The sequence below is a fragment of the Solanum lycopersicum genome, chromosome 3 (assembly GCF_036512215.1).
Source record: "Solanum lycopersicum chromosome 3, SLM_r2.1".
In the NCBI taxonomy this organism is placed as follows: Eukaryota; Viridiplantae; Streptophyta; class Magnoliopsida; order Solanales; family Solanaceae; genus Solanum; species Solanum lycopersicum.
This window is the reverse complement of record NC_090802.1, coordinates 47,976,121-47,996,483: the sequence shown is the minus strand read 5'-3', so window position 1 is coordinate 47,996,483 and position 20,363 is coordinate 47,976,121. Positions and strand designations below refer to the sequence as shown.

The 20,363-nt window shown below is 32.4% G+C and overlaps 1 protein-coding gene and 1 non-coding gene across 2 annotated transcripts; one reads left to right on the top strand and one right to left on the bottom strand.

The window, feature by feature from the left end:
* The first annotated feature begins 1,081 nt into the window (after positions 1 to 1,081).
* LOC101260800 (uncharacterized) lies at positions 1,082 to 3,160 on the top strand. The gene has a single exon (XM_010319775.4). The coding sequence runs from the start codon at positions 1,497 to 1,499 to the stop codon at positions 2,949 to 2,951; it is 1,455 nt and encodes a 484-aa protein (XP_010318077.2). The 5' UTR covers positions 1,082 to 1,496; the 3' UTR covers positions 2,952 to 3,160.
* An 8,373-nt stretch (positions 3,161 to 11,533) lies between these two features.
* On the bottom strand, positions 11,534 to 13,101 carry LOC101261102 (uncharacterized). The gene is made up of 2 exons (XR_011220005.1): positions 12,596 to 13,101; positions 11,534 to 12,400 (listed from the first exon to the last, which is right to left on the bottom strand). It is a non-coding gene; the product is annotated as an uncharacterized protein (transcript).
* Between the last annotated feature and the right edge of the window lie 7,262 nt (positions 13,102 to 20,363).

Sequence of the window (20,363 nt, the reverse complement as noted above, 5' to 3'; positions counted from 1 at the left end):
GATAAAATCTTATTTAAAAATAATAATTAAAAAAAAGTATTTGAAAACTCCTTTGTAAAAAATATACTGAGCAATAATTTACATCCAAAAATTTAGAGAAAAAAATAAATAAAGATAAAATTTATTGAAATTTTAGGCTTCTAATTCCTCTAATTAAAATTTTGTTTAAGACCTCGAATTATATTGAGTTGCCCCTAATTTTACACAGTTGAATTCAATTTTGAAATGTCTTATAGATTCACTTATGTCTTAGCACATACAACCTCATCCATTCTCGAATTATTCTAGACCTCACCTTGCTCATTTATATGCGATTTGGCTAGCCTAAATTTTAAGTCACTTTCCAAAAAATAATTCTGACCCAATTCCTTTACCGTTAGTCTATCGATGATTGACTGAAAAGGGTCATTACCATCTATCTTTTGATTTCGCATGATAATGTCAAATTCGAAACATCATAAATAAGGCGTAATACATAGTGCCTAGTTCTATATGTTAAATTTCAAAAACTTTGCTTCCAAAATAATTTTTTTTGTAAATATTGTAACGGTTAATAGCCGATTGGTGACTACTTCTATGAATATGAATGAGCACAATTTATTCAATATTCCCTTTTTTACAAACTTTTTAAAGAATTCGAGTAGGTTCTTCTAATCGGATGGGTTGAGTTATTTTTTGGTATGGATAATCCATTTGGGGTTATAAAAGTCTCTTTAAAATAAGATATTCTTTTAGTTAAATAGTTGTTATTCCAGTGAAATCAGATGAAAATTGGCCTGAATAATATAGCATGAAAAAGTGATAATTTGGCAATTATGTGATTTAGAAAAATAAGTGTTACTACTATAGATTATATGTCCTATTATGTGTATCTAACTTTCAACTACACTAGTCCATCAAAAAATGTAGCTCTATTCTAGTCTGCATCAATTCTTATCTAGTTATTGTATTATAGTAGACTATTTGTTCACTTTTGCTTTGTGCAGCTTAATAACTAGAAGAATTATTGTCATTGCAATTGCTGCCTGCCTACATTTAGGAAACAGTGTTTTACCCCGTGTCTAAAGAGCTCGACTAAATTTGAATTGTACACTACACGGCTTATTCAAGAATTATTCTTCTAAATTGTTTTTCTCCATATTTAAAATATAAACTAATTAAAAATAAAATAATCTTATTACTGCACCACAACTTAAATTGATTTAATATAATAGTTACGACATAGGTAAAGCGCGTAGTACAGGGATACTGTGCTTGTCTGTTTGCTCCATGTGACATATCTCACAGCCTCTACTTTGGCATTAAAGTCTCCTTTACCTTGCTTCAACTTCCACTTTTCACACACACACTAAAAAGTCCTACATTTTTCTCTCACTCTTTTTAATGCTTCCCTTCTCCACTTATTTTTTATATCATCTTGTCTAAAATTCAGATCCAATCTTGGAGAAGCCTCATTAGATCTCTTCTTCAGAGCAAGAGTGAGTGAGTCAGCACATATGGCTCCACTCCTACATTCCTGCAGGTTTACCAAGGTACTTTTAGTACTATGTCTTGTTTTTGTGTTCTTCACTCTTTCATTCATTGGAGCACATAGTGAACTCCAAACACAGAATAATAATGTTAGAAGCAGAAGAATGTTGGAGTTCCAAAGTGATTCAAAGCCAATTAAGAAGAAAATCAGCACAACTTCAACTTCAGTTTCTGCTCCCAAGAACCAAACCAAATCAACCAATAACTCTTCTAAAAATCAAACCAAGCAAATCAAGACTTCCTCTTCTTCTAGTTTTGGTTCTACCAAGAACCAAACCAAGCTTTCAAAATCAAAACTTCCCATTTCTGAATCACAAACCAAGCCTAGTTCTACCATTACCAAATCAGAGAAATTTACATTCAAATCCCAGCTTCAAAAGCTCAATCTCACTCCCTCCAAGTCCTCAAATTCAACCAAGATCACTTCTTCCACCTTCAAAAAGTCCTCAGATCTACCCAAAATCAGCTCAACTTCTTCTCCCAAGAACAAAACAATCAAATCAACTAATACCCAATTGGAAAAAGGCATCAATCAGTCTAAATCTAAAACCTCAATCAGTAAAATTCAGCAAACAGACAAAACAACCAAAACCATTAAAACCCAACTGAAAAAAGACAGCAGCGAGTCCAAATCCAAAACCCCAATTACTAAAATCCAAACCCCTGCAGTCAAGAAACCACAGAAAAAATCACAGTACAGCTGGCTAGAAGATGAAGATGATGACATGATTTCTGAATTCAGAGACTTACCCTCCAAATTCCATGAAACATTTTTGCCAGATTTGGAGAAAATTTCCAAAACCTCACAAATTTACCTCAACAAAGCAAACAAAGAAATCACCAAAAACTTCAAACCCTATGTGGGTAACAAATATGCACCAATTATTGCCTCTCTAATCTCATTTGCGTTCATCTTAATCCCTCTCATTCTAGTCTCTCTCATTTTCAACAAAATCAAAGCCTATTTCTCTCTCCAAAAACTCTTAATCTTCATCCAAGTTTACCTCTCTATTTACTTCTCCATCCTCTGCCTCTCCTCTTTAGTGACTGGCTTAGAGCCACTGAAATTCTTCTATGCTACAGCACAGTCCACCTACATTTGCTTACAGCTATTGCAAACTCTTGCTTATGTGTTGTACCTTTTGATGCTCCTCATGTATCTCATCTTAGTATTTTCCACTGAAACTGGACCAACAACAAAAGTCATAGGCCTGGCTCAAACAATTGTGGGCTTTGCTGTTGGGCTTCATTATTACATGACAGTGTTTCATAGGGCTGTGCTTCATCAACCACCGAAAACTAGCTGGAGAGTTCATGCAATTTATGCTACATTTTTTCTTGTAATTTGCATCTCAAGTAATGCAGATAGAAGGAAAAAAGCTTATTTAGTAGAAGGTGGTGAAGTTGAGAAAAAGAGCTAAAAATTTTGTTTTATCTTTTCTTTTTTTCTTACTTAATTAATGGTCTATAGTTTCTACCCCCATATGGCAAAACAAAAAAGGGGGAGAAAAGAACATTTTCATTGTCCTACATTTTATCTTTTCTTTTTTAATATATATATATATATTTGTTGCAATTTGTAATTTATTAAGATTTTATTTATAAATAATAAATTATGGAATTCATTTCATGCTTTTATTTTACATAAAAAAGCACTTCCTTTACATCATTCTAGATGGGCTATTTTCTTATAATTCTCATTTGCTATGTTGAATTTGTGTGTAGGTGCATTAATAATTTGATTATCATATATTGATGGTATACTACATCCGTCCCCTATTACACGTCTACGTTATTAGTTTAATGTATACTTGACATTGATGAATAAGGCAGCATAAAATATATCAAAAGTGTTTTTATAGTTTCATAATAGTTATTCATTATGTTATTTTGAAATATTTAATGATATTTATTTATTTTATAAAAATTAATAAATAATTTTATACTTTATTTTTAATTTGCCCTTATAATTATTTATGATAATTTTTTATCATATTTTTAAAATCTTATATTTATTATATTCAAAATTTGATATGATAAAATTATAAATATATAATTTCTTGAAAGGTGTGCAAATTAATTATGAATAAATATTATTATTTTCAAAAAATCATAATAATATAAAATGGACAATTATTTTTAAATGATGTAATAATAATACGATGAAAGAAAATTGCATGCGATAGAAATTAAGTTTTATATATAAATATTTCATTATGTTGAATTTATTAGTTTAAGACATACTTTGTATTGATGAAATAGAACAAAAATCTTAATGGAATTAATCCTTTTTCAGTTTATAAATGGTCCGACTCTCGTCGAAGTTGAATACATAATATTACCTCCGTTCATTATTAATTGTCATAATTTTCAATTTTAGAATCAAATTTTGAAAACATTAACTAATATTTAAGAATATATTTTTGAATCATACTGATATGTAAAAAATTGCAATGTATAATATATTTCATATAATTTTTGAATATCAATTTTTTTTTATTTTAAAATTAGATTAATATAATCTAATTTAATTTTAAAAATTAATTAAGTTAATTTTTATAAAATACAACATGACAAATAAAAAAGAGGCAGAAGGAGTAATTACGTAGCAAGTGGTCTTAGTCTATAATGTGACAGCCACATGGGATGAGAGTGATTTATTTAAGTATTGATCAAATAAAGGTTAAGAGACTTATGAGGGAAAGATTTTAGTAGTTGAATGGAATATTGGATAGTGATTAATAATTCTCAATTTGTGGAGTGCATCAAGGCAACCGACAGCACCAGCGCATGGTGTCGGTGACTATATTTAGAAAATGGAATCAGTTTTGACATGTATATTTATGTTTAAATATAATTTTAAATTTTAAATTTTTCGTAGCATTCTAAATGAGAAAATGGTCTTTCATATATGACAGTTGAATTATTTTGATTCGTGATACATACTATTTAATTTGATATAAATAGTCCTTAATATATGTAAAATGGGTAATGTTTTGATCCTGATCAATCCTAAATTAATTGTTCTCTGTTAAAAACTTAAACGTTTATTCATTTGCTCTGCCCCTCTTCTATTTATCTTTTACTTGCATCATCTTACTAAAATAGATTTAAATTCAACACTCATTGGAATACTCGGAGGAGAAATTCAATGCTACTTATTTGAGCAGAATATTTCGTTTTCTCGTAATGATTTTCGTTTTCTTGACAATGGTATAAATGACAATACTTTTTGAAACTTTGATTCTAATTTTTTAAAAAAAGAGTTATCAATTTGAGGATGATTCATAGGATAAAATTGGTAATATAATTGTAGAAATCTCACGTAAGTATGGAGAAATTAAGGATGTATGATGAAAATAATATTAAGTTATAAACTCCTTGTATAGGAAAAGAGTTATTCTAGTTATACTAGAATCCTACTACAACACAATTATTTACATGAGTAGTATTGTATTATAACTCAAATACCTTATCCTAGCTAGTTGACTCCTACAATATACCATAGCTTAGTCGTACATAACTTAGAATTTAGTAGTCTAGTCATAGTATGACTCTAACTCTAACTTGTCAGCCCGTTTTGATGGACATGTTCCACCAGCCTTCAAGTTTCCTTCAACACTTCCCCTCAAGCTAGTGAACGGAGGAACTGTAACTCCTTGCTTGTTGTAAAAACCAGAGAAACCTATTTTGTTAAGGCTTTGGTATTAACATCAGCTAGCTGATCCTTAGACTTCACAAACTGAGTAAGAAGTTGTCTCCTAGCCACTTTCTCACGAACAAAATGATAGTCCATTTCAACATGTTTGTTATAGCATGCATAACTGTATTAACCGGCATGTACAACGCACTCATGTTATCACAATACAACGTAAGAACAGCTCGAAGGAATACTGCAAGGTCGTGAAAAAGATATAAAATCCAAGTCATTTCAGCGACAGTGGAGGCTAGTGCTCTATACTCAGTTTCAGCACTGGATCGGGCTACTGTGGTTTGTTTTTTGAAGGTTCAAGAAATACAATTTTCACCTAGGTGGATGCTATAGCCTGTAGTTGATCTCCTAGTGGTGGTACAACCTCCCTAATCAGCATCTGAGTAGCCAAACAACCTACATGGTGATTGTGAAATAATTTTGAGTCCAAAGGGTAGAGTACCTTTGATATACCTAAAATCTTCTTTTACCCCTTGAAGATGTTCAATGTTTGGAATTTGCATAAACTACTTGCTAAATTCACAACATGAGTGATATCAAGTCTTTTGAGTGTCAAATACTGAAGGCTTCCTACTATCATTATGTACAAAAAGGCATTTACAAGACTTTTCATAGCTTCATGCAGACCATTCTTTTGAGCCAAAGGAGTGGCTAAAGCCTTTGCCAAAGTCATCTCTGTCTTGGTCAACAGTTCAACAACATACTTGCTTTGATTTAAGTGAATTCCTCCTTCGAAATATTTCACCTCAACTCCTAGAAAAAAGTGTAAATGACCAAGATCTTTCATAGCAAGCTCCTTCCCAATTGTGGAACCAACGCTGAGATATGAGATGGATTACTTCCTGTGACAACAATATCATCCAAATATAACAAGAGAAATATATTGCCTTTATGAGTTTGCAAAGTGAATAAGGAAGGGTCTGTGTTACTATAAATGAAACCAAAGTGTAAGAGATGCATGTTAAACCTATAAAACCAAGCTCTTGGAACTTGTTTAAGACCATACAAAAATTTTTAAAGCAGACACACGTGTTGAGGATACTGGGGATCAATAAAACCAGGTGGTTAACTCATGTACACCTCATCTTGTAGGAAGCATGGAAAAAGACATTTTTGACATCTAGTTGTCTAACTTCTCACTTTGAACTAACAACAATGGATAGAATCACCCTAATAGTTATGTCTTTAACCACATGACTAAATGTTTCTTCAAAACCCATCCCTTTAAGTTGAGAGAATCCCCTTGCACAAATCTGGTCTTGTATCTATCTACAGTCCCATCAACTTTTAATTTTGTCTTGAACACCCATTTTGAGCCAATCAAATTTATATAGGATATTTGTACACCAAAATCTATGTTTTGTTAGTATGTAAAACATTTTAGTTTCTTCATGCATTGCTACAAGCCAATGAGGTGACCTTAGTGCTTCATTAGTAGTATTTGACTCTCTCAAAAGTTTTGTGCTGCTACGAGCAATGAGTGACAAGTGATGTTCGTTCGCCTTGTGCCTGGTGATCATATGATGCCCTTGTGGTGCAGCAAGTACCACAACTAGTACATCAACCAAAATAGTTGACTGAGGTGTAACATTGTCAGATTGAAGATTAACTAGTACGTCAACTAAGGTAGTTGTTTGATAATGCTCATTGGCTGGACCAAGAAGTGTAACATGTTCCTCACTACTACTAGCATATTTAAAATATGCAGCTGGAATTTCAATATTGTTGTATGGATCGTCAGCATCTGATCACATTCAATTTGTTCCTCAGCATCTGATCATTCGATTGGGAAATCAATAGTTCTCTCATCGTCAAGGAGTATATGAGTTGTAGCAGCATTATCATTATTAATGTGTGGACTAGCATTTTGTACTTCTCCTGAATCAAAATTATCATGTGTGTGTAGTTTAGAAAAAGATTCAACAAAAGTAGCAAGATGAGGTAGACATCAATGTTAGTTTGAGATGACTTTTGAGACTCATAGGGTAATGTGTTTTATCAAACACAACATGTCTGGATATGTAAACCCTCCTTGTAGAGAGATGATATCATCTATATCCTTTGTGTAAGCTGTTATATACCCTATGAACACAAGGGTAGGTCTTTGGACTGAACTTGTTACTACCCTTGATATATGAAAAACATCCACACTCAAACACTTTTAGGCTGTTGTAATCGGGTTGTTCACCATACAAATAAACAAATGGAGTCACTATCTTTAGGACTGATGAAGACAGTCTATTGATGAGGAATACTGCAGTGAGGAAAGCTTCAACCCGAACAAACAAAGCAGGTTAGCATGAAGTAGTAGAGTTAAGCCAATATCCACAATATGCCTATGTTTTCTCTTTGCAATTCCATTTTGTTCAGGTGTATTAGGACATGAAATATATCTCACAATGCCACAATCTTTCAAATGCTTGATGAAGTTTGTTTGGAAAAATTCACCACCTCCATCACACTGAAAAATCTTAATCTCTTTAGAAATTATTTTCCACCATTTTCTTAAATTTTAGTAACACCTCAAATAATTCAGATTTCTTTTTATGTGGATAAATTCACGTATATCTTGTGTGATCATCAACAAAAATTACATAATATTTCATATGTAAGGAGGATTCGAAATGAGCAGGTCCCCATAAATCACAATGAATTTCCAATAAAGGTTCTTTCTCAATTTTATTCTCGAATCAAAAGAAAGTTTATAACTCTTTCCCAACTGACAACTAGAACAAACAGTAGGCATTTTATTCCAACTACTAATATTGATTCAACTATTACTTCTTAAAACTTTTAGAGACTTCAAACTAGGGTGTCCTAATCTAGTGTACCACATGATGTCTGATGTATTCCAATCGTGTGCAGTAGTTAAAGCATAGATTGTTATCTTCCAAAACATAAAGTCCATTCCTTTTAGTTTCCTTGGTCAGCAATGTCCCTGTCCTCTTTTCCTTTACAACAAAATTAGTTTCATCAAATTCAAGAGTACAACACATTCTTTGCAAGCTTACTAATTGAGAGTAATAGTTTTATTGATCTTATGAACTACAAGAAGTTCTTTCGACTTTATACATTTTCTGGATATATTTCCAACATGTGTTATGTCTAACTTAGATCCATTCCTAACAATGAGTTTATCTATTCCGTTTAGTCTTTAAGATCAGTTAGGATACAAGAGTTATAGGTCATATGGTTACTTGCTCCGGAGTCCACATATAAGGTGCCATCAATAGTATTTTGTAGATTAGTAGAAATCAATGCTTGTGATAGCTCATCTGTGGCTTGGCAAGAGTAATCCCACATGTAAAAACACGTAAGAGCGGTATGGTTATTTCTACCACAAATTTAAATTGTTTCTCTCATAACTTTCACTTGAAGGGCTGTTATGAGGACCTAGTCTGTTTCTGCTGATATAGAAACTTGTTCCTTGTTCAACAGGCTTGTAGTCTCTTCCTCTGGAATTGAAGTTATTGTTTCCTCTCATTTGATATGTTGAGAATGGTTTGAAAGGTTTGTTGAATCATTTTTAATGTTGTATCATGATTGTGTTGTTGTGAATTGTGCAATGTTATGAAAATGGTCGTCTCCTCGCTATTTGTATGAACATGTCATTTGCATTGTTCTGAGACATGATTGTGAAAAATGTTATGTGAATTGAGAAAGAATAAGAAATTAAGAGTATGAACCATTTCGATGGACGTATCATGCGCTGCAATGAATACTATATTTCGAGGAACATATCGCGCGCTGCGATGGATATTATATTTCGAGGGACGTATCACGCACCGCATTGGTTACTATTATCGAGGATCGTATCACACTTCACGATGGATGCATAGACAGATATGTCTCTGTGAGTCCCGGACTAAGAGACAACGGGTGTGTATCACTAGGTCAGACATGCATCACTATACTTGATAATGCATATCATTTCATTGCACTTCTTTATTATTGATGAACTTGATCTTGTGTGTTGCTGATCTTATGAGTGTCTTTCTATGAAACTTGTGACTGATTTATATTGAGCATGTTTTTGAAAATATGCAATTGTTAGAGTGTTGTTGTAGGGATTTGTACTTTGTAACTGTGAAGTATTAGGTTGGGCCGATTTTATACATGTTATAGGTGTGGAGGTTGTAATTAATGAAAATTGAGCTTGTGGTTGATAATATGTGATTGTTGGGAAGTTGTTGTTGAGTTATGTGCGTGTAAATTGTGAATTGTTAGGTTTGGTTGATTTTTGTACAGGTTGTAATTGTGGAAGTTCAGTTGGGTGGTAGGAGTGCCCGTATTTTATTCCCTTAGTTTGTGCTTAGAGGTTTACTTGTTGAGTACTGTGTGGTTGGGTACTCACCCCCTGCTTCCACAATTTTTTTTGTAGGTTACTAGCCCGAACCTTGTGATATATTACTTTCTTTTGCGAGAGTTCTTGGAGATTTATGAGGTAATTGTTTGTCATCTCAGCAGACCTTCTTACTCCTATTTATAATCTTGTTCTACTCTAGAAACAATGTCATATGACACTTGTATTTTTTCTTTCATTCAACTTAATACTTAAGAGGCCTGTAAGCGTGACAACTAAGTTTTGGGGTATATTTAAGTGATTATGAATTTCCTATGAGACTCTTATTTATAGTTTATTTTTCGCACTTTATCGGGATGGTTGTGTTTTAGGATGACTCGTCTTGATGGGAAAATTTGAGTTCCATCGCGTTCATTTTTGGATCGTGACAAGTCTATTTATCCTCGCTAAATGGTGTAGTTAGATATCTACCTGAGGTTGGCGATGAGAGGTGAACAACCCTGATCATACTATCAACCCTTTAAAATCAGTAACTTTGACAACTGAAGTTAGTTATAAGCCACTAATATAATACATGATATTCATTATATGATGCAGCCATGGAATTGCTTTTAACTTTTTTGAAGCATTACATCAAAGTTGTTCACAATTGTTGACTTTCATTTAGTGCAAATTATTAGTAGTTACCTATAAACCATCAATTTTTGATAAGTTACGTTTTACTTGTAGTTGTAGAATTAAGTGAATATATATTGATCATAAGTCCCTTGGAAATGATATCTCGTTTCTAAATGAATATATATTACTTGTGCGACCACGTACATTTGCGTGTATATTGGGAGCAAAAATAATAATAGATATTGGTGAAATAATAAGTTAGTTGATAAAATTCATGTCTCGTTATAGCGATTAATTGATATGCCTTTTTGAGAAACTTATAAGTTTTCATCATTTTAAACCTTGCAAGTGGATTCATGAATCTGACACATGAAATAAGTTAAGCAGTGCTCTAAAGAAAATTAATCATTAAGTTAAATTCATCAGTAATTTAATTTATTGATTAGTATATGAAATCTTAACATAAGGAATTACACAAGTGTTTAAACCTATATTTTTCTATCGAAGAAAAATAACGTGTGTTTTGGTTCTCCTCTTTGGATTGGGAAGAAATCTCTTTAATTAGGGATTCTTCTAATCCTAGAAGATTGATTAGTTTTCTATTCAATACTAGTCCATCCAAGTATTGAGAGAGTTCAGATATGAAGTTGGGATCCCTGTAGAAGACCATAGTTATTGTCTATCTTGTAGATTCGCTTAAAGGTCTGTCTATATTGGAGATTCACTTGAAGGTATCCGCTCACGATTTAAGAGGTAATTCATTAATTAAATTTCAGTATGTTTATATGTTCTAGCATATTATATGTGTTCTAGGATAAACGTTATTGATTATTTACTATTTACATAAGTTTTAAAGATTATGTTATGATTCAACTGTGCATATAATTTTCCAACACAAGGACCATAATCCATTTAGGGTAGTGGCCCAAGTGTTTAAGGGCCACCAAGCGAGGAGTCCAGCTGGACAGACCCTTAGACGGTCCGTGAAGTCATGGACAACCCACTTAGGGGAGGCTGCCCATTCGTCCAGGGCTGTCAGGTAAGGGGGTCTCCTTGACGGTTCCCCATATAACCTGTGAGGCCTTGTACGGACCGTCCAACCCTTATTTTAGGTGACTGCCGGTTTTAAGTTAAGGACAACTTCAAATAACCATATCTCCCAGCATATAACGAATTAAATGTCTCATGACCTACCAAATTAAAAGTCTTTGAGTCTTCTTTCCAATGCCACCAAATTTACTTCATTTGGAGTTTGCAGTAAAATTTTATGTCCATTTTAACATGTCCATGTCAAACCGTAGAAGTTTTAGGTGATTTACAAACCAAACATGAGAAAATATCAAGTCATTGATCCTCACAAATCGAGCATGAAAACATAAATAAAAAATCCACTTATTTTCTAAAAATACATTTTCCATCAGACATTTTTTCCCTTTCATATCAAACACACCATAAAGTAAATCTCCAATAATGTATCAAGCCATTGATCCTCGCCTCCATTCAAGGATATATAACACCATTTAAACTGGAGCAAAAATACAAAATAATAGAGTCAAAAGGGAAAATAACAGTATTTTACATGGATCATAAAAGATATATCTAAACCAACGGAAATAACAAGTGAATTTGCATATAGATTATGCAATTAGAAAGCAACCATAATATTCAACAACCGCACAATCTCAAGACAAGTGTCAGTTGACTGTTATATTGAATTCCATAGTCTACGAGAGATGTATCATCTTCGAGTTGTCGTCCATTATAGATTAGTCTCTGTTTATGAAATCGGATACCTTCTTTTTCCTGAATGGCAGCTTTAACATCTGCAATGGTGTCATCACTCTCAACCATTAACTTAAACCTGCGATTAGTAAGCGTTAACACATAGATTTGTGTTATTGGTGCATATCGAAGAATTAAGGTAGATCCTTTATTGATTCCCGCAGACTCTAACGTCTGTGCATCTCTCATAACTCCCCCATCTTCATTCAACAACTTTTGTTTTTTAAAAGAAATCCCCTTTTCCTCCTGAATATACGCTTTGACTGCAGCTATACTGTCATCTGGTTCAACCATTAGGAGAAAAACTTTTGATTTCGAACATATACTAGTATCTTCTTCCGTGAGATCTAGACTACTTGGTAGAAATGATTTTGGTAATGACTTCCAATTGATCACGTCTCTGTAAGTGTCATCTTGAATAATAATTGGCATCGTTCGATCTCCTGACCATGGATCTATAATAAAACACAACATAAGTACTCTACCATCAAAACAACAACCAATATTTGAATCATCTTTTGTTTTTTAACCACAAATAATTGACAAACTTCCATTGGATTTCATAATTACACGAGAAAATAGAAAGTCACCATACTTTTTTCTAGTTAGAAAAAAAATTGAAAACTAGATAGAAATGAAAGAGAGTTTACTCTTTTGAACATCCATTTCCATTGTCGGTTGATGATCACTTGATGTGCCTTTCATCATATTCTTCCTTCAACTCTAAGATAAAAGAAGACAAGGCTCAAAACCCTTTACTTATAGAACGAAAGCTTAAAAGGGGATATTTAAGACAATTCACGTGATTTTTGGGGATGATTTATGTCTTGTGGGCATTTTAGAATATCCTCGTAGACAAAGAAAAAGTTTCTTTCATTGCTTTAGTTTTTTTTTTTTTTTTCATTCAAAATTTATTTTTGATAACTCTTTTGTTCTAGCTAAAATTATAAAATTAATGAACATTTTAAATCATTCTACATATTTTAGTCATAATCATAACAAAAAAAATTAAAATAATTTTATAACTTTGTGTTTGAATTAAAATCAGATAAACTAAAACGGAGAAAATAAAAAATTTAAATTGTCATTTTCATCAAATTAAATAGAGTTTCTCTCTCTTTTTTCAATTTTTTTCCACAACTTTTATGTTGAAAAATGTTCACACAAGTCTCTCTTTCACATTTTGTTATAGACAAGTGAAGTCAAGTGGATGCCTATGTGGGCTACTCCAAGTTTTGTTATATTTCTTTTCTCTATCATTGGTTGATTTATTCAAACTCTTTGGTTTATGGCTTCTAGTCCTTTACTAAGTATTGTATTCTTGTTTTATAATAAGTGAAAATTTCATAGTGATTGAGACATGATTAATAATAGTTATGGGAGGGCACCATTTTTTTTTATATAAGTGTTTTTGTATGTCATTTTTCTCGTTACGCTTTCTCTTTCACATACTTTCTTTTTTTCAAATTTTAATTATTTCTTCATCCGCATATTTTTTTCTTAGCGAAAACCCATTTACTATTTTATCTTTGCACTTTTTTCCCCAATGTTTCTATCTTTGCACCCCTTTTTCCCAATCTTTCAAAGTTAAGCAATTTTTTTTAGAAGTACTGAAAAAATCAAGCCATTATATAAAGCAATTTATTAAAATAATATGTTTTTAAAAATGTTACAAAACTAGTATAAATGTATTTCACAGTAACATTTTAGAGTATATTTTATTTTTTAAAAGCTGACGGCGTTAGATTGATGTACGTTACTCATAGTAACGTTTTACTCTAAACGTTATTGTGAGTAACGTTTTAGAAGTAAAACATTACTCAAAAAAATATTTTAGGAGTAAAACGTTACTATGAGTAACGTATAACAACCTAACGCCGTCAGTTTTTTAAAAATGAAATATACCCTAAAACGTTACTGTGAAATACGTTGATACTAATTTTGTAAAATTTAAAATAAATATATATTATTTTGGTAAATTATTTTATATAATGACTTAGTTTGGTGAAAAAATTAATTTTTTTTATAAATCTGTCATCTCAGGGTGTGGTCGGTATGTACAATTTTTTTTCAATCACGCGAAGTGTGAACAAGTTTACTAATAATCTAGATAAATATTAGAGTATGAAATAAGGTGTATGTGTGTGTGAGAGAGAGTATAGGAAGGTAACTATGAAGGTGTGATTAAGATAACTATGTTGAAGGATGGAAAAGACACAATTAATGTAGGATACGTTATTTGTGAATTTTTTTTTCTACTTTAATAGAAATATCATTTTGAGAAAGAATATTTTAATCCTACTATGAATATATAAAAGTTAATGACAAGGAAAAGCAACATAGAAAGCAAAGCTCCACCCCCGAAGAGGGAGAGAGTACTTTAATCCAATTATTGAAATGTCTCTTTGATTAAGAATGAGAACTCCATAACTTTAATGTAGAGTAAATCAAGTAAACTAGATATAGAAGGGGTAATATGAGTGATATGACATGTATTGGGATGTCTCTTTGATTAAGAATCAAATCTAATACATGTCTCTTTGATTAAGAATCAAATCTATCTTTTTTCTTCTTTTTTGACTTATTATTTGATTATATTTTTACTATAGCTCTAATTTATTGTATTCTTTTTTCATTTGTTTTATATAGATTTTATTAAATATAGAGTAAATCAAGTAAAGTTAAATTTATCTTTTTATTTCTTTTTTGACTGACTATTTGATTATCATTTATACTATAGCTCTAATTTATTGTATTCTTTTTTCATTTGTTTTGTATAGATTTTATTAAATATAGAGTAAATCAAGTAAAGTTACATATAAAAAAGTGATGTGGTACGTCTTGGCATTTCTTTGATTAAATCATATTTATTTTTTTCTTCTTTTTAGACTTTTTATTTGTCTATTCTTTTTATTTTATATAAAGCTAAGTATTAGAACGGAATTCGATATTAAAAAAGTGATGCAATATTTCTTTATGATCAATAATTTTATTTATGTTTTTCTTTCCTTTTAAGCAATTTACAAATCTACGCTACGTTTCTAATTACTTATTTAATAATAATAATAATAATAATAATAATAATAATAAATTATTAGTATTATACAATGAATTCAATTACTACTCCGTCATCCATTTCTATTCTTTAGTATAAAAATTTAAATGTTTCAAAATTTACTACTCCACTTATTTATATTCGCTATTACACAATTTAAAAGTCTAAATTTATCACTCCAATCTTTCATTTCTTTTACGAAGGAATAAAAAATATATTAAATTTGGAGTAGTCTAATCTCTCTCTTTCTCACACACAATTTTTTAGAATGGAAAAAAGGACTGATATACTCTCGAACTATCGTAAATGGTATGTATATACCCTTCATCATATTTTAGGAATATTAGTGTCCTTGCCGTCCAAAAATTAGAGCATATATACCCTTTATACTAACGAACATGCACGTATTATAATTTTATCCACACGTAGAATGAATGTTGATTTTATAATAGATTTGTTCTTTGAAAGCTGTAATATGCAAAAAAATTATGCAATTGTTTGAACTTATTTTTGCTTTTAATTTTATATGGATACTTTCTTATATATTTTTTTCTAAATTTTTTTTATACGTAGATACTCTAATTTATTGAGAATTAGTTATGCAATTTTTTCATAGATATGCCTTCTCACGGTGTGTTCGGTATGGACAATTTCTTCTTTTCAATCGCATAAAGTGCGGACAAGTTCACTTAATCTAATGAAGTATGAAATAAGGTGTGGGAGAGAGAGAAAGAGAGTATAGGATAGTGCCTATGAAGGCGAGATGAAGATAAGTTGTGTTGAAGGATGAAAATGAATCACTAATGTAGAATATGTTATTTGTGAAATTTTTTTCTTTTAATAGGAATATCATTTTCCTCGACCTTATTTCCCGAATAAAATATTTTTCAAAATTTTAACCACTCAAACACTAATAATTTTTTTAAAAAAATTGTTCATACCTGATACACCCCGAGAAGACATGACTATGAGGAATTAGACATAGAATATTAGTGTTTGTATAATTGCTCGGAATGGAAAACACACAATCATGCAATTGTTAAATTCAGAATAATTGCTCAATCTAAGACTCCATTGATGAGCACCTTGAGAAGAAGAAGAAGAAAGAAGAAGAATCTTTTTTCAATACAATGAGAAAAATGCTTGCTAACAGAATACAATGGAACAGTGATATATATATACATTGTTCATCTCTAACCAACTTAACCACTTTGCCTAAAATTCCTTAACTACCCTTAACTAACTTTACATTATCAAGTAATCCCTATTTCATTACTCCCCCTCAAGCTGGTGGGTGTAAATACATTCAGCACACCAAGCTTGCTTACTAAACATTCATGTTGTAATCTATGCAGCCCCTTAGTTAGAATATCTGCAAGTTGTTCCTTAGAACCCACATGTTCTGTCTTCATAACACTTCTTGAATTTTCTGTCTTATAAAATGGCAATCGATTTCAATATGCTTTGTTCTTTCATGGAACACTGGGTTGGCTGCTATTTGCAATGCTGCTTTACTGTCACTATACACCATAGCTGGTTGTTCCATCTCTTTTCCCAGTTCCTTTAATAAAGCAATTATCTATACTAGTTCTGAAACTGCATTTTTCATACTTCTATATTCAGCCTCTGCTGAGCTTCTAGAAACTACATTTTGCTTCTTTGATTTCCATGATAACAATGTCTCACCATGTTTAACTATGAATCCTGATACTGATCTTCTTGTATTTGGACATGATGCCCAGTCTGCATCACAATGCACACTTAGTTTGTTTGAGCTTTTGCTGCTCAATAAAATTCCAAGTCCTGGTTCTCTTTTAATGTATCTCATCACTCTCAAAACTGCTTCCCAATGTGACTTCTTTGGATTTTGTAAGAATTGGCTGAGTTTTTGAACTGAATAAGCAATATCCAGCCTTGTCATTGTCAAATATAACATCTTTCCCACCAACCTTTGATACAATTCTCTATCTTCAAAAGGTTCATCATTCTGCTCTCCCTTGACACAATCTAATTCTTGAGTTGTCAGTTTCACTTTGGCTTCAAGAGGAGTCCAAGCTAGTTTAGCTCCTCCTAATCCTAAATCTGAAATGATCTTCAAAGCATACTTTCTCTGATTCATCAATATACACTTTTGCTGATCTGCTGAATTCCATTCCAAGAAAAAATTTTAATTCACCAAGATCCTTGATCTTGAATGCCTTGTGCAAAACAGCTTTTGTATGTTCTATAAGACTCAGACTGCTTCCTGTTACTAACATATCATCAACATACACTAGGATCACCACTATGTCTGAACCTGTTCTTTTAATGAATAATGAATGGTCTAAACTGCTTTGAATAAAACCAGATTCTAACAGTGCTTCACTTAGCTTCAAGTTCCACTGTTTGCTTGCTTGTTTAAGTCCATAGAGGGATTTGACAAGTCTGCATACAAGTCCAGACTCCCCCTGACTGTCGAAACCCTCTGGTAATTGCATGTATACTTCATCATGAAGATCACCTTGCCAGAAGGCATTATAAACATCCAACTGATGGACAGACCAATTGCATTGTGCAACTAAAGAAAGAACAGTTCGAACAGTAGCTATTTTAACCACTGGAGAAAAGGTTTCATGAAAATCAAGACCCTCCTTTTGAGTATATCCTTTTGCAACCAGTCTAGCTTTAAACCTCTTAACATCACCATTAGCCTTTATCTTGACTTTATATATCCACTTACATCCAATAGGAATTTTATCCTTGGGAAGAGGTACCAAATCCCAAGTGTGATTATCATGGAGAGCCTGCAGTTCAGCTTGCATGGCTTCCAACCATCTATTATCAAGAATAGCCTCCTTGTAAGAGGTTGGCTCAACAACTGTAGAAAAAGCCTGTAAATATGTTTGATAAGTAGGAGATAGATGATCATAGGAAATAGATGCAGCAAGAGGATACAAAGCATTTCCAGCAGAATGATTGGAGACATAGTCTGTCAGCCAAAGTGGTTGTTTGGAGAGTCTAGAAGACATTCTGAGAGGTTGAGAAACAGAAGGAACTGAAACTGGAGCATTAGTATCTATAGGATATGGAGCAGGAGTAATATGAAGTAAACTTGGAGAAGAATTAGGAGGTAAATCAGGAGATTGGATTGAAACATCAGTAAAGTATTCATCATGTAAAGATGCTGCAGGATAATGAGAAAATATATGAGAAGAAGGATCAGATACTTGTGGAAATTGTTGGAATGGGAATTGGTCCTCATGAAACACCACATCTCTATTAATGAAAAACCTCTGTTGTTGTATATCATAACAAATATAACCCTTGGTAACATTGGAGTAACCCATAAACACTGCCTTGATTGCTCTTGGGGCAAATTTATCAGCTCGAGGTAGTACACTAGCAAAACAAAGACAACCAAAGGCTCGTAAATGAGTAATGCAAGGCTATTTCCCAAAAAACAATTCATAAGGTGAATTCCCATCCAGATTAGTTGAAGGCAATCTGTTGATTATATAAGCTGCAGTAAGGATACAATGACCCCAAAATTGAATAGGAATATGTCCTTGGAATCTTAATGCTCGAGCAACCTCAAGAAGGTGCCTGTGCTTCCTCTCAGCAACCCCATTTTGTTGAGGTGTATGAGCACATGTCTTGTAATGAATGACCCCCAACTCTTTAAACAGATCTTGCAGAGCATTATTAATAAACTCCCCTCCATTATCTGTCCTCACACCTTTAATAGATGTATGGAATTGAGTATCAACCATTTTAAAGAAATGTCTAAGAGTCTGCAATACATCACTCTTGAATTTCAATAGAAATACCCATACAATTCTGGAGAAATCATCAACAATAGTAAGGAAAAACTTATTTCCATCAAAGGTTGGAGTATTATAGGGACCCCATACATCCAAATGCAACAAAGTAAACCTCTCAGTAGATCTATTACTACTATTATTAAAAGGAAGTCTAGTATGTTTTGCAGGATGACATACTTCACAATCACTCAGAACTGTTTTACAATCATCAAATGTATACTCTAGCAAATTCTTTATAGATCCTATAGAAGCATGTGCAAGTCTTTTATGCCACAACATTATGTTTTCCTTGTCATCATGCGCAGCAAAGCTTTTAATAGTGTCATGAACTCCAGAGTTAGAAAAACTTTGTTGTTGAACCAGAAAATAAAGGTCATCCTTCTCTTTACCAATCCCCTTCAGTTTCCCAGTTGTAAGATCCTGGAATAAACAGAATCCAGGATCATATGACACAAAACAGTTGAGTTCTTTTGTAACCTTTGATATAGACATAAGATTATAATGAAACTCTGGCACAAACAAAACATCATGTAACTCTTCTGTTTCTGTGATTTTGCAAGCACCAGTATGAGTTACCAAAGTCACACCTCCATTTGGTAAATGTACTTTCCTATTCTGATTTGTCTTAACAGTACGCACATTATGTAATAAATCCAGATTAGAGGTCATGTGATTTGTTGCTCCACTATCTATGATCCATTTCAAACCTGTAGTTGTAGACATAAGATTTTGGACCATACCTGCCATGTTAGCCATTGCATTAACAGTAGAAACATTCCCATCTAGCATATTCATGATATGTCCATGCTGATCTGTAGTCAGTTGAGGTGCTCTTTGCAGATTTTCATTAATTGAAGAATCCATGCTTTTACCTCTAGCACTAGCACCTTCAGTTTGAACATTGTAGGCATTATTAGTATTTCCAGTTCCCTTCTTTTTTAATTTCCAATCAGGTGGATATCCATGAAGTCTGAAACAATTACTCTCCACATGACCTTGCATATTGCAGTAATCACACTTCAGATCCCAATTTTTCTTCCCCTTATTATAGTATGTAGGCTGTGATGTAGAATCCTTGTTGTAGTTTTGTGGAACTGTTCCCCTGTTGTATTTATGAAATGACCCCTTCCCTGCCATGAGAGCTGCCAGATCTGTTCCTTCACCATTTAAAGATGAAGATGCCATAGATATATGACTCTCTCGTTCAACAAGCATGGCACAAGCCTTGTTTATGTTAGGAGTGGGTTCAATCATTAAGATCTGACTGCGCGATTGATCATAGTTCTCATTTAAACCCATTGTTGACACCCAATTTTGACCCTCCATGATTTGATTAAATTTTAAAAGCTTCTTAGATCTTAAACAAATGAAATAATTGATTTTATCTATAAAATAAAAATTAAAAAAAATCTGCCTTTCCCACATCATTTCTCAAACAATTTCAATTTTGCAATAGTCCCACATCGCTATTTTATCTTTTTTGAGGATATTTGGGTTTCTATATAAACCCACTTCATTCAATATTTTAAGGAGAAGGGAGGAAGACAAAAGAATACTCCTAAA